This window comes from Budorcas taxicolor, chromosome 5 (assembly GCF_023091745.1).
Source record: "Budorcas taxicolor isolate Tak-1 chromosome 5, Takin1.1, whole genome shotgun sequence".
NCBI classification, from domain to species: Eukaryota; Metazoa; Chordata; class Mammalia; order Artiodactyla; family Bovidae; genus Budorcas; species Budorcas taxicolor.
The window spans coordinates 51,014,561-51,028,927 of NC_068914.1; the positions used below are offsets into that span (position 1 = coordinate 51,014,561).

Sequence of the window (14,367 nt, forward strand, 5' to 3'; positions counted from 1 at the left end):
CGTGAGCTTCACCGATGCTCAGTCCTCAACTATCTGTTCTTTTCTTTCTATCTGCTCTCTTACTGCAGGTTCCAATCATACTCAAGGCTCATTTGCTATCTTTACTCAGACAACTTCCAAGTTTCTTCTTCAGACCTAGCCTATTCCAAAAACTTTATCCTAAAACATTGCTACCTGTATGTTCAGACATTATTGCAAATTAACTTCTGGTTCTAAAATTCTGTTAACAAACTTTAGTATTTCCAGATCCCTCTATACTCCTAGAAATTGCCAAAGACTCCGAAGAGTTGCTGTTTTTATGGATTATACCTATTCATATTCGCTGAATTAGAAATTAAAAGTGAGAAATTCACTATCTTTGCTAGCTGATCATGGGCAAGTCACAGTGGTAAGTCAAGTTGATAGTATACATACTTTTCCATAATCATGTGATGAAATGGCATTTTACCTCTGTAGTCTCCTCCCTAAAACCCAATCTAATCATCAAAAAAGCATCAGACAAATCCCAGTTGAGTGACACTGCAAAATATCTGACTAACACTCCTCAAAAATGTCAAGATTACAAAAAACAAGTAATTTTAACTGCTAAGAGGACCTTATGGAGATGTGATGACTAAATGTAAAGTGCTACCTGATGGGATTCATACACATGGAAAAAGAATATTAGGTAAAAACTAAGGAAATCTGAAACAAAGAGCAAAATATGGACCTCAGGTAACAATGTATCAGGATGGATTCATTAACTGTATCAAATGTACCATATTAGTATGTTAATAATAGAGGAAGGAAACTGAGTAATATGAGCTATATGGAATTCTTTATGTTCACAATTTTTCTGTAAGCCTAAAACTCTTATTAAAAAAATGAAGCTTATTTAAATTAAAAAACCACTGCTTAGGAAAAAAATTAAACTAAGAAAATTTGGAAACACAAGAATACACAAGCATACACTCCATTAGCCAGCAGAGGAATGACATCACACTTCATGCAGTCTTGGGTAAAAAGTGCACTAGACGTTCACGAGAACGAGAAACAAAGCAGATAACATCAAGCACCAGGGAATTACTACAGAAATAATTCAGCCCTCACAGACCCTCTGAAAGGATCTTGAGCTCCACAGTCCTGGGAGCATGCTGAGAAAATCTCCAAACATAATGGTAATACAAAAGATTTCTGACTTGGAATTTCTGCTGAAGTACTGTATAAAACACTGGCTATTTCTTCTACTTTTTCAAAGTTAACCCTTTCTCTAATTTAGCTCCCCAAACTTATTAGAGTCCCATCATATACCTGGAAAATGTTTAAATTATTCAACTTATAAGAGAATTAAGAATAACTTTTAAAAGTAAGAAAAAAAAAAAAAGGAAGACATACTAAGAATCTAAGCACTCAAACAATAGAAAATACTGAGTAATATTTTCCCACTTGGGCAGTTCAAACATTACAAATATTTAAGTGTATTTAAGTACTGCTATTAATTTATGCTCCTATTGAATTAACAGATCTAAGTGATGATCATCAATGGCCATAAATTTTTTTTTGAAGTACTGATACATAAATTTATATGCTATGACCCCACTTATAAAATCTCATGCATAAGATATACACACAAATACACTTAGGAAAGAGGCCTCCATAATAATAACAGTGGTTACCTCTAGAAAATAAATTTTATTATATTTTTCTTTACTGCTTAAATATGCCACATTGGCATGTATTATTTTTATAGTCAAAAAAGATTAAATGTATTTACATATTAGGCAAATGAAAATGGATTATATGCCTCCTGATAGTAATACACAACACCATCAATGAATTATTCTTGTCAAAAACAAACAACCTGAATCTGAGCAAGCCTCAGGTTAAAACTGTCCACCTACCAATTTGCAAGAAATATAAGTAACTGAAGAATACATTAAATAATGACCATGGGGGAAAATCCAGATTGTAGGAAACCTACAGGACGACTACCTTATTTCTTCAGTAAATTGAAAATAAAAATTAAAACTGAAAAGGAAAAGTCAAGAACAGATGCAGGAGAAACTGAAAAGATTAAAAAAGACAAAGTGACTTATCAACCAAGCCCAATACAAAGAATAAAACTAAATTTAAGCAATAACTAAATATTTGATATTAAAGAATTACTCTTTTTTTTAGAGTAAGAATGGTATTTATGGTTAAAGTTTTAAAGAAAAGTCTTTATATTTTAGAGATTATACTGAAATACTTATGAATAAAATGATGCATATGGGATTTTCTCAAAAAAAATATGAGGTGGGAAGGCAGGAGTATACATGAACAAGACTGACCTGAACTAATAATGCTGAAGATGAGTGATGGGTACCTTAGGGTTCATTATACTAGTTCACCTTATTTTTTAAACACGTGTGAGGGCACTCCCTACTGGCCCAGCGGCGAGGACTCCGCCTGCCGGTGCAGGGCACATGGTCCGAGAAGATCCCACACGCCATGGGGCAGCTAAGCCCGCGGACACGGTTACGGAAGCCCAGGCGCCCTAGAGCCCATCCTCTGCAACAAGGGAAGCCACCGCGATGAGAAGCTCACACCGCAGCCAGAGAGCAGCCCCCGTCTCCACTAATGGAGAAAGCCCTCATGTGGCAAGGGAGACCCAGCACACCCAAATACACACACACGCATTCAAACTTCACACAATAAATGCTGCAGGGAAGGTCTCTATCATCATTCTTGTATGTGTGATTAAACGGTTATAGTCAGCCAACGGTTGTTAGGAAGATGAAGCTGTCTTAATGTAAAAGACAAGGAGTATGTAGGCAATAAATTGGTGACTAAAATGTCTAGTTATTTCATTATTTTACATAAGATCTCTGCCACCTAAGAATTCACCTAATTTAGGAGCTTAATCTAACTGGCAATTCCTTAGGTGAGATGCCCCACCAGACTACCTGATTTTGGATTATTTGGCAATAGGGCCCACTTCACTAGGCTGGGACGCACCAGAGGTTAGTACTATGATGATGGTGCGTAGAATAATGGCCTCCCCAAAATGTCCACATCCCAGGAATTGCCTGGCAATCCAGCGGTTAGGACTGCGGGCTCACACTGCCGAGGGCTCGATCCCTGGTCAGGAAACTAAAATCCCACATGCTCAGCTGCCAAAAAAAGGCAACAACAACAAAAAGATGTTAGAATCTGTGAATGTTTAGAAGCCTTAGGATCTGTGAATGTTAATTATATGAGGCAAAGGACTCTGCAGATGTGATTAAGTCAAAAATCTTGAGATAGAGCAATTATTCTGAACTACCTGAGTGGACCCAAAGTAATTCCAAGGGTCCTGACAAGAAGGAGAGTGTAGCAGGAGGGGTGACAACGAAGGCCAGAGGCTGGACGGGGGGAGGAAGCCACGAGTCGACGGAAGACTGCTTCCTCCAGGTGTCCACAAACAGAAACGGATGTCCCCTCAGAGCCTTCAGCGTGAACACAGCATCTTGTTTTCAGGCTTCTAATATCCAGAGCGCTAAGATAATCAGCTACTGCTACTTTCAGACTACATTTGTGGCAACCTGTGGCAGCAAGGGAACCAGCACAGGAGCTGAGCTGCCTTCTGAGAAGCGGAGCTCCCCATAACTACGTGAGTTCACGCCGAGGCTGGACGACCTCAGTCAGGGGGTACTGTGGACAGAATCCTTACGTTAGACAGACTATTAGACTAAACGATCTCTAAGTTTCCCACAAAGACTAAGGGGGAAAACTAGCCACAGGACGCAGAGGTTTGCAAAAGGCTCTGCTGATAGCATAATCTTTGTTAAAGTTGAAAAGAAAAGGCCTCTATGAGGCAATCCTGAAGTATATAAGCATTAGCCAAACACTTAGCAGGGAGGTCTCAAAGGGTATTCAAATGTTAGATGAGCATATTTACCAAATTTGGTGACCCATTTATTATAGATAAGAAACTTCACAGCCTTTCTCCCTCCATTTCCACTTAGGGCTGAGAAGGGGGATCTAATAACAACCAAGTGCCATTGTACAAGAATACTTTATGAGCATTAATTGACATATGGATAATTTATCATTAGACTTGAATGCATAAATGTCTTAAAGGTCAGTTATTGAGAAACTGTGCACCAAAAATACTGTCCTTATAAATCCAGGAGATCTTTCCAATCCAGGGATCAAACCCAGGCCTCCCTCATTGCAGACAGATTCTTTACCATCTGAGATGCCAGGGAAGCCCCCAAACAAAAACATATAAGATACTAAATCAATAATGGTAGTGAAGAAACAAATTAATGGTACGGTTGACCCTTGAACACGTGGGTGTGAACTACACAGTTCCACTTACAGGCAAACATTTTTCAACAGGAAATACTTCAGTGCTACAGATCCGTGGTTTGTTGAATCGCAGATACCAAAGAACCATGGTTCCATACCAAGTGGCAGAAGCTCTACCCCAACCCATCTCCAAACATTCAAGAGTCAACTACATTTAAACAAGAGAATAAAAACAACAACCTTTAAAATCTGTGACCTGATCAAAAATAATACAAAAATAGGCAATTTAATTCATTTACATGCCATATACATGTATACATACATGCCAAGCTGTATGTTGTCATCAAATGTTACATATATATAGTAGCCATACTTCTTAGAATGTGATTTAAAGAGCTCAGTAAATGGTAATAAAATACCTATTTTACTTTATGAGCACTAAATCATAGTAATCAGTAAAAATTCATCTAGTAAATATAAAACTCTAAGTTTCAGGAAGCTGGGTCATCTGTAGGCCCCTCAAGAAGATACTTATTCATTTACTACATTCTAAGAATTACTGAGCTAAATCATCTTCGCCGTTCTTTCCACTTCAGAAAGCATATGACTCAAAGTATCCAATTTAAATTAGAATCTTAAGAGTTTCTCAACTGAGAGTTCCTAATAATACTACAAAGATTTCTACACGGTTTTAAATTTTTATTCTCTTCTAAAAAGTCATTTATATAATCAATTTTTAATACAACAAAATATCTCGACCTTTAATAGACTTTATAACTTAGTTTCCTGTGGTAATAGCATAGCATACAAGATATTCAAAAGACAGGACTTTCCTTAATTTAAGCAATTTTTTTTAATATACTTCACTTATTTGGTTTACCTCAATCTATTCATAAATATTTGACCCCTGCGCTTAAAGAATTTCTCAGTGGTTAATTTCCAAAGTGTTTTGAGTTCTGCACTTTTACAAAATATTTTAATACATATATTAAATGTAAACATGTTCTGAAGTATACTGAGTATAAAGATTGAATTCGTATTTTTTAGTATTTACTACCTAAGACATACAACACTACCACAAAAACGGAACTATAAACAATAAATAAGCAAATGAATTTTTTAAAAATAGAAAACATAATCTCATGTAGGAGAAGAAAACTGAGTAAGTGGACACTAAAGTCAACTGAATCCCAGCTTTCACCACCTCCAAGACTACAAGTAGTCTCAATCAGTATCTGTATCTCTCACTCTTCTAAATGGTCTCAAATCCTGCTTCCAGATTCATCCTGTCCACCTTCATAAAACTATTCAGTGACATACCACTGTCTACAGAATCAAGTTCAAAATCCCTGGTCTGGCACTCAAAGACTTCCATAAGTTTGGTCTCTATCTGCCACACTGATCATTAGTCTTATAAACAACATTCAGTTGCTCAGTCTTGTTGCGACCCCATGGACTACAGCACGCCAGGCCTCTCTGTCCATTACCAACTGCCGGAGTTTACCCAAACCCATGTCCATTGAGTCGGTGATGTGATCCAAACATCTCATCCTCTGTCGTCCCCTTCTCCTCCTGCCCTCAATCTTTCCCAGCATCAGGGTCTTTTCAAATGAGTCAGCTCTTCACATCAGGTGAACAAAATATTGGAGTTTCAGCTTCAACATCATTCCTTCCAATGAACACCCAGGACTGATCTCCTTAGGATAGACTGGTTGGATCTCCTTGCAGTCCAAGGGACTCTCAAGAGTCTTCTCCAACACCTCAGTTCAAAAGCATCAATTCTTCGGTGCTCAGCTTTCTTTATAGTCCAACTCTCACATCCATACATGACCACTGGAAAAACCATAGCCTTGACTAGATGGACCTTTGTTGGCAAAGTAGTGTCTCTGCTTTTTAATATGCTGTCTAGGTCGGTCATAACTTTCCTTCCAAGGAATAAACAATATTACCTTCCAATTTTTCTATGTGTTTCCCCCTGAATAAACCCTGTGCAATTAATTCCGCCTTTCACCTTGTCTCTTGCCATCCTCCCTTTCTAGAATGTTCTCCTTGCTCATTTTCAATCCCATGACCCCATACCCTATTCATGTGTGTTCTTTTAAGAAACCTTGTCACAACTTGTGTAACTGTGCCTTATGTCCCTCATTTGACACTTAGTAAATGCTTATTACTGCCTTATCTATCCATTCCTCTATCTGGTTTTCTTAAAATAAACATAATTCAGACAGACTACATTTTATATCTCTTAACATCCCCTTCACTGGCCACAGCACTTTGTATAAAGACTGCACTCAAAAGAAGCTAACTAATACTATAATACTATCTTAAAAACTAGTGCACACAATTAGGTTTTATACAACACTGCCACCACATACTGACATGTTGGTTTATATTTTCAAAGAACTTTCTGGTTTCACTAGATCATACTGTCCCTGTCAAGTAGGCAGGATGAGTATTCTTGTTTATGTATTTTTCATTTGCCTCAATATTTTAAATAGTAAAAATGAGATTCAGAGAAAGTGCAAATCCAAAATTACTCAACAGTGCAGGACTTTTAAAAATGTGTTTTGTTGCCTCTTCTGCCTCTAATTATTTATATTTTTGGAGAAAATTCTGAATATTAATAGTTATATTAACAATAACCATACTAGCTTTTATTTACTGGGTATTTATAATGTGCACAGATGTGTAAAAAGGCATTTTATAGATATATTATCTCAATTAAAACTCAAGTAAATATTAAGTAGATATTACTACTAATCTTTATTTAAAATGCAAGGAAAATTGGAAACCCTGAGAATGTAACTAAGTGACAAAGCTCAGATTTTAAAACACAACCAAATATCTACAAAGCCCATGTTCTCATCCACCTCTCTTAGATTTAAACTAACTAGCTTAGGCCATGCAGTTCAAAGGTAATACTTCATTAATAGATAACTCAAAGGTGGACCTCAAGATTAGTTTCGAATAGAGAAAATCTCAGCAGTTCACATTGAAATCAGTGGTATTACTGTTTCTAAAATAAGCTAGAATATTTCACCGAAGAAACAATAAAGTACAAGAAGAAAATTGATCTCATTGTGTTTTAAGTAACTTGCTCTAACCTCTCAATATCAATAGAATTAATAATAAAAAATAAATAAAACTTTAGCAGTACAGTGCAGACATTCTGGTATAGAATTTAATATTATCTACTTAGATACTAAGTTTAAAAAGATAACAATAAATTTTAAGCAATTCTATCCAGAAAGACAGGTATGATGTAATCAACATGTTAGTGGCAAAGGAAAGTGTTCAGAGATAGACCTCAGTTGCATCATTTAAGCTGTAGCTTTTAGAGAAGATAATTAACCTCCCTGAGCCTATTTCCCTGTCTTTAAAAGTGAGGATAAGCAAATATCTACCTTTAATGACTGTTGCAAAGACAGTCTGAAAAAGTGTATACTCAGAAAACAGCAATTGCTATTACTGATATTTATATCATAACCGAAAGATTTAAAAGATTTTAGCCAAAAATAAACCTTCAGGAAGTCCATTAGCTTTAAATAAGAAAATATTTATGGTAAAGTAAATAGTATGTTCCAAGAAAGGCTTTCATCTTTTTTTTTTTGGAAGACATAGTGAAAACAAAATAACCTACCATCAGTTTTCCATTTAAAATCGTCGTTACAATAATCTTCTTCATAAACCAAGTTCCGTCCATGTCCATTTTATTCTCTATTAACAAGCTATCATTTTAAAGTTTAACTTTTTCTGACCATTAAAGAAACAAGTTTGAACCAGAAATTCAGGAAAGGGTGGGACCAAGTTAACACAAGTAAGCAAAACTTCATTTTGCCATCAATCATTACTGATCTTACATTCGAGCCTGAACAAAGAACATTCACTAAATTAAAAGTCACAAACATCTCAATTTAGTAGTGAGTTTCAACTTCACAGTAGTATGAAAGAAAAGCTGGCCTCTGCATCATTCCAATATTGTAACTCTGTCAAAGAATCTACCACCTAACAAGCCACACAGCTATCAGCTGGCGACATTTTACCCACTGGCACCTTTACCTTAGGTAGTACAAACATTTCTAATAAAGAGTCTATAAATCAGTATTTAATGGCATCTTTAAAACTGAAACAGGAAAAATGAAAATGAAATGATCCTTGAGCAAAATGTTTCTATGCGTGACAAAGCATTATTTAATTTACCCCACTGGTTAATTTTTACTTTTTTAATTACTAGAGAAGGTACACTTATAACCACCACCCATACCTAAGTGTTTTAATTTCAGAATACAATTCAATCACAGGCAGCAATACTTATTAAATCTTCACACTTCTATAGAAAGAGTATGTATGGCAACATATATTAATAATTATACCTTAATTCTTTCACTCTGTCCCCAGCTGCACAATTTAAGATTTCTAGAGATTTAATTTTTTCAATTGTGAATAACCTCTTGATTTCAATAAGACAAAGTTTCTTGAGGAAAACACGAACACAAACGATTATATCAATATATGGCCAGGGAAGCAAAGAGAAAGGGGTAGGAGATAGGGTGGAAGTGGCAGAAAATTGGGTTATGCTTCAACAAGCTTTAAGCTACCTATAATTTTTATATTGACTTCTTGGAAGTTCATTTTAAACACATTTTAAAAATAAAATGATGGCTTAAATCAAACACTTCCCAAGATAGATGGTAGTACCTTATTATGCTGTACTTGAATCACTCACCAAAATTCGGTCAGGTTCTCCATCTGCCAAACTTGCCTCCATAGTGAAAGAAGACAGGTTTACACTTCTCTTTCCATTTACTGTTTAGCCATCCTGTAAACTTGGAAATCCTGGAAGAAGAAAATCATACACATTAGTTCTGGTATAAAACTGTGATAAGTGGAAACTAAAACATCAAGTATACAAGGATGGAGATATCATTTTAGGCTGAGCTTATCAGGAAAAACCAATAATGGAAAAACAGATTTTGACATGGGCCTTGAAGAATGGTAAAAGTTCAGAAAAAAATGAAAGACAATATTCCAAGTGAAGAGGAAAAGCAAGAGCCAGGTTAAATATATGAAACTGTTCAAAATTGGAAAAGATGCCTAAACCTACTTATAATTGAGGAAATAAAATTAGATTCTTTTTCATTATTACACTGGCAAAAACTAAAGTATGCTACCATCCAATGTTGGCACAAATGTAGGAAAACAGATGTTCTCAAACACTTTTGTGAATAGAATATAAATGGAAACAATTTAGGAGAGGACAATTTAATGAGAGAACATAATATATAAAAAACTTTGTGTTTCTGAATTTTTCATTTTTACAATGAATAGCTATTATTTTTATACTTATTTTTATTTTTAAAAGTCTTAGAATTATGTCTTCACAAGTCTTTTCCTTTGAGCTTTTTAACTAACAAAGCCTCCAAGATGAACTCCTATAATAATTATATATATCCAGAAGTCTCTAATAATCTAATAATTCTTTCTTAAAACAATTAACAAAATTAAAACCAAGAAATAGGTAGATTTCTAGTCATTTCTTGGAGTTCCAAATCATTTTCTTGTTTTTGCAAGTATAAAAGGCTGCACTGAAATATAAATACAGGATGACCATCCTGTGCATATGAGTCAGCATCTTTCTTCAGCCAACCCTGTCACTGTCCAATGGACTCACAAAGTTGCCATGGTGGGAGGGATGAAGGTTATGCACGGGCTCAGCAGCATGACCCTCCACTCACCAAGACAAATTTGGCTACTGCCACTGCTAAGTGCCAAATCTCCTGCAAGAGACCTACACTGAGTCCCCAATATGGCACTGTTCCCTGGGGTGATCAGCCAGCTACCTGTGACAAGTTGATTACACTGGACTTCTGTCTCCCCTGATGGCTCAGATGGTAAACAATCTGGATGCAGTGGGGGAGACCCAGGTTTGATCCCTGGGTCAGGAAGATCCCCTGGAGAAAGGAATGGCAACCTACTCCAGTATTCTTGCCTGGAGAATTCTAAGGACAGAGGAGCCGGAGCCTGGAGGGCCACAGTCCATGTGGTCACAAAGAGTCAGACAAGACTTAGCAATTAACACACTATCATGGAAGGGGCAGTGCTTTATTCTAGCTGAAATAGATACTTACTCTGTGTATAGATTTGCCTTTCCTGCACAGAATGCTTCTGCCAAAATTACCATCCATAGACTTACAGAATGCCTTATCTACTTCCTCCTACTATTCTATAAAGCACTGCTGCTGATCAAGGAACTCATTTCACAGCAAAAAAAAAAAAAAAGTGTGGCAATGGCCCAAGGAATTCACTGGTCTTACTATAATCTCTATCATCCTAAAACAGCTGGTTTGATAGAACAGTGGCATGACCTTTTGAAGACTGAGCCAGAACACCAGCCAGGTGGCAATACCTTGCACGCCTGGGCAAAGACCCCCCAAAAGTTCTATGTGCTATGAACGTCCAATATATGGTGCTGCTTCTTGCATAGCCAAGATTCACAGGTCCAAGAATCAAAGAAGGAAATAGAAGTGACATCATTTATTGGCCCACAAGCAAAATTTTTATTATCATCACAATGTTGTTTTAGTTTCTGGTGTACAGCAAAGTGATTCAGATATAAATATATACATACACACACACACACATACATACATATTCTTTTCTGTTATGGTTTATTAGGGGGTGTTGACTATACCTCCTTCTGCTACACAGTAGGACTTGGTTGTTTATCTATTTTATATAAAGTAGTTTGTATCTGCTAAGCTCAAACTCCTCATTTATCCGTCCCCCATTCCCTTTCCCAGTTTAGTAACTGTAAGTTTGTTTTCTGTATCTGTGAGTCTGTTTCTGCTTCGTAAGTAAGTTCATGTCCTGTTTTAGATTTCACATATAGGTGGCATCATATGGTATTTCTTTCTCTTTCTGACTTGCTTCACTTAGCGTGATAATCTTTAGGCCCACACATGATGCTCCAAATGGCATTATTTCATTCTTTTTTACAGCTAAGCAGTGTTTCATCATGTATATATACCACCTCTTCTTTACCCCTTCATCAGTAGATGGACGTTTAGGTTGCTTCCATGTCTTGGCTGTTGTAAAATGTAATTAAGAGTTTTCTCCAGACACATATCCAGGAGGAGCATCCCTGGATCATATGGTAATTCTGCTTTTAGTTTTCTGAGGAACCTCCATACTGTTTTCCATAGTGGCTACAGCAACTTACATTCTCATCAACAGTGCAGGTGGGTTCCCTTTTCTCCAGCATTTCTTATTTGAAGACTTCTTTAACAATGGTCAATCTGACCAGCATGAGGTGGTACCTCACGGTAGTTTTGATTTGCATTTCTCATACTTAGTGATGCTGACCATTTTTTCAGTGTCTATTAGCCATCTGTATGCCTTCTTTGGAGAAATGTCTACTTAGGTCTTCTCATTTTTTGTTTGGGTCGGTTTTTTTGTTACTGAGTTGTTATCAGCTGTTTGCATACTTTAGAAACTAGGCCCTTTTCGTCGAATTGTTCACAAATATTTTCCCTAGTCCCTAGGTTGTCTTTTCACTTTATTTATGGTTTCCTTTGCTGTGCAAAAGCTTACAAGTTTGATTAGGTTCCAGCTGTTTATTTTTGCTTTTATTTCTATAGTCCTGGGAGACTGACCTAAGAAAACATTGGTAAAATTTATGTCAGAGTATGTTTTGCCTGTATCCTCTTCTAGGAGTTTAATGGTGTCATGTCTTACACGGAAGTCTTGAGGCCATTTTGAGTTTGTTTTAGTGTGTGGTGTGAGGATGTGCTCTAACTTCACTGCCTTACATGCGGCTGTCACGCTTTCCCGGCGCCACTCACTAGTAAAATGCTGTCTCCTCTTCCCATGGCCTTTGCTCTGCTGGTCTAGAGGTCTTAGTCCCAAAGGAAGGAACGCTTCCACTGAACTGGAAGTTAAGCCTGCCACCTGGCCACTTTAAGCTTCCTGTGCCTCTGAATCAGTGGGCAAAGAAGGCACTTACTCTGCTGGCCTGGGTAATTGACTCTAATTATCAAGGGGAAATGGGACCACAATGCCACAGTGGTGGTAAGGAGAGTACGTCTGGTTACTGGAAATCCCTAAGGGCATCTCTTAGTACTACCATGTCTTCTGATTAAATTCAACAGAAAACTTCAATAGCCCAACCTAGGCAGAACTATTACTGACTCAAACCCTTCAGAAACAGTTTGGGTCACTCAACGAGTAAAGGACTATGGCTATCTGAGGTGCATGCTGAGAGCAAAGGAATACAAAAAGGGTAGTGGAAGAAGGAATCTATAAATCTCAGATCCCACTACATTACCAGTTATTGTTATGAGTATTTTTCCTTATTTTATTATGAAGGTATGGTGTGTTATATATGCTGTGTCGGAGAAGGCAATGGCACCTCACTCCAGGACTCTTGCCTGGAAAATCCCATGGATGGAGGAGCCTGGTGGGCTGCAGTCCATGGGGTCGCTGAGGGTCAGACACGACTGAGCGACTTCACTTTCACTTTTCACTTTCATGCATTGGAGACGGAAATGGCACCCCACTCCAGTGTTCTTGCCTGGAGAATCCCAGGGACGGGGGAGCCTGGTGGGCTGCCGTCTATGGGGTCGCACAGAGTCGGATACGACTGAAGTGACTTAGCTTAGCTTATATCCTGTGTATGTTCATCATATAACTGGTTTCTTCTCTCTTCTTATGATATAACATAAGATACACTGACTTTACATCATAGTAGTTAATTACTCTTAACTTTATATCAATATTTAACTTACAGGATATAAAGGAGAGTGAACATCACCCAAGGACTTTGCAACCTGCCCTGCAATTTCAGGCTTGCCAGCCCCCACAAGCATGTGAGCCAATTCCTTAAAATAAATCCATCTCCTTATTCCCTTCTTTCTTTCTGTATATACGTTTATCTAATTTGTTCTGTTTCTCCAGAGAAACCTGACTGATAAAATAAGTATGTGTGTATTCATATCTTATCCATACAGACATAGCTATATTTATCTCATTGTTCATTCTCACCACCTTCCATATGCTCCTCTGTATCTCCTCTTCCACAAAAGCTAAAAGGATGAGAACTCCATTTTACAAATCTTTAATCCCAGAATTCTGTATGTGATTCACATTCCGCAAATGCAATGCATTTACGCAGCATTTGGAAGGCAGAAGAGAGACAAAAACAAAGCCATTCTTCTGAATGCAGTAGCCACCTGGACTGTGACAGATATGAGGTTTCACAGTAATCACCGAATGCTCCCTGCCAGCTCCCTATGTTGGCACTACCCGCAAGCCGTATCAGCAGCAGCAGTGAAAGCTGACAACAGTCTTTCAAGCTCCACACCTACAGCTTTCCCAATAAATTTTAAGAATCTAATTCCCCTTACTAGTTTTCCTTTTGCTTTAAGTATCTATAGTGATTTGTTTTCCTCAATGAACCTGGTCTGACAAGAGTTTTTTAAAACTAATAATGAAAATATATTGTTTATTAGATAGTAATCAGTGTAGAGAAGAAAAATTAGGAAGGGAGCAATTATATGACATGTACAGTAACAGGGAGAATTTTAGATAAGAATGAATCTGAGTCCAAGATCTCAGTAACATGAGGGGGTGAGCTGCTCAAGTACCTAGAAGACCCTTCCAGGCAGAAGAGGAAACAGCAAACACAAAGACCCTAAGGCAGGAGCATGAGGCTTGTTTAAAGAGCAGCAAAGAGAGCCTTTCCTGGTGCTCCCAACTCAGTGGGTGTGAGTGTGATACCTGGTTGGGGAATAAGATCCCACATGCTGTGCAGCATGGCCAGGAGATTTTAAAAAAACAGAAAAAGGTTTTTGAATTGGTTAACAAAGCAAAATTCACATTATGTAGTTTATAGGCATACACCCAAAACAATACAAAATGGTACTTTATAATGCAAAAGGTGAGAGTACAAAGATAAAATATTTAAAAAATAAGATAAAGAACATCAAGAAGACTAATATGGCAAGTGGAATAAGGAAAAGAGCAATGGGTAATAAGAAAAGAAAGATAACTATGTCCCAAATTGCCAACAGCCTCATAAGAGAGAAGGACTCTGGCTTACTTACATGCTGAATGAGATGG

General features: G+C 37.3%; 1 protein-coding gene across 1 annotated transcript in view; it reads right to left on the bottom strand.

The window, feature by feature from the left end:
- Positions 1–14,367, bottom strand: part of OSBPL8 (oxysterol binding protein like 8) — a 131,197-nt gene that overhangs the window by 89,875 nt on the left and 26,955 nt on the right. The window contains 2 exon segments of the mRNA XM_052640309.1: positions 8,978–9,058; positions 9,060–9,087. Of these exon segments, the coding sequence (XP_052496269.1) occupies positions 8,978–9,058; positions 9,060–9,087 (109 nt within the window).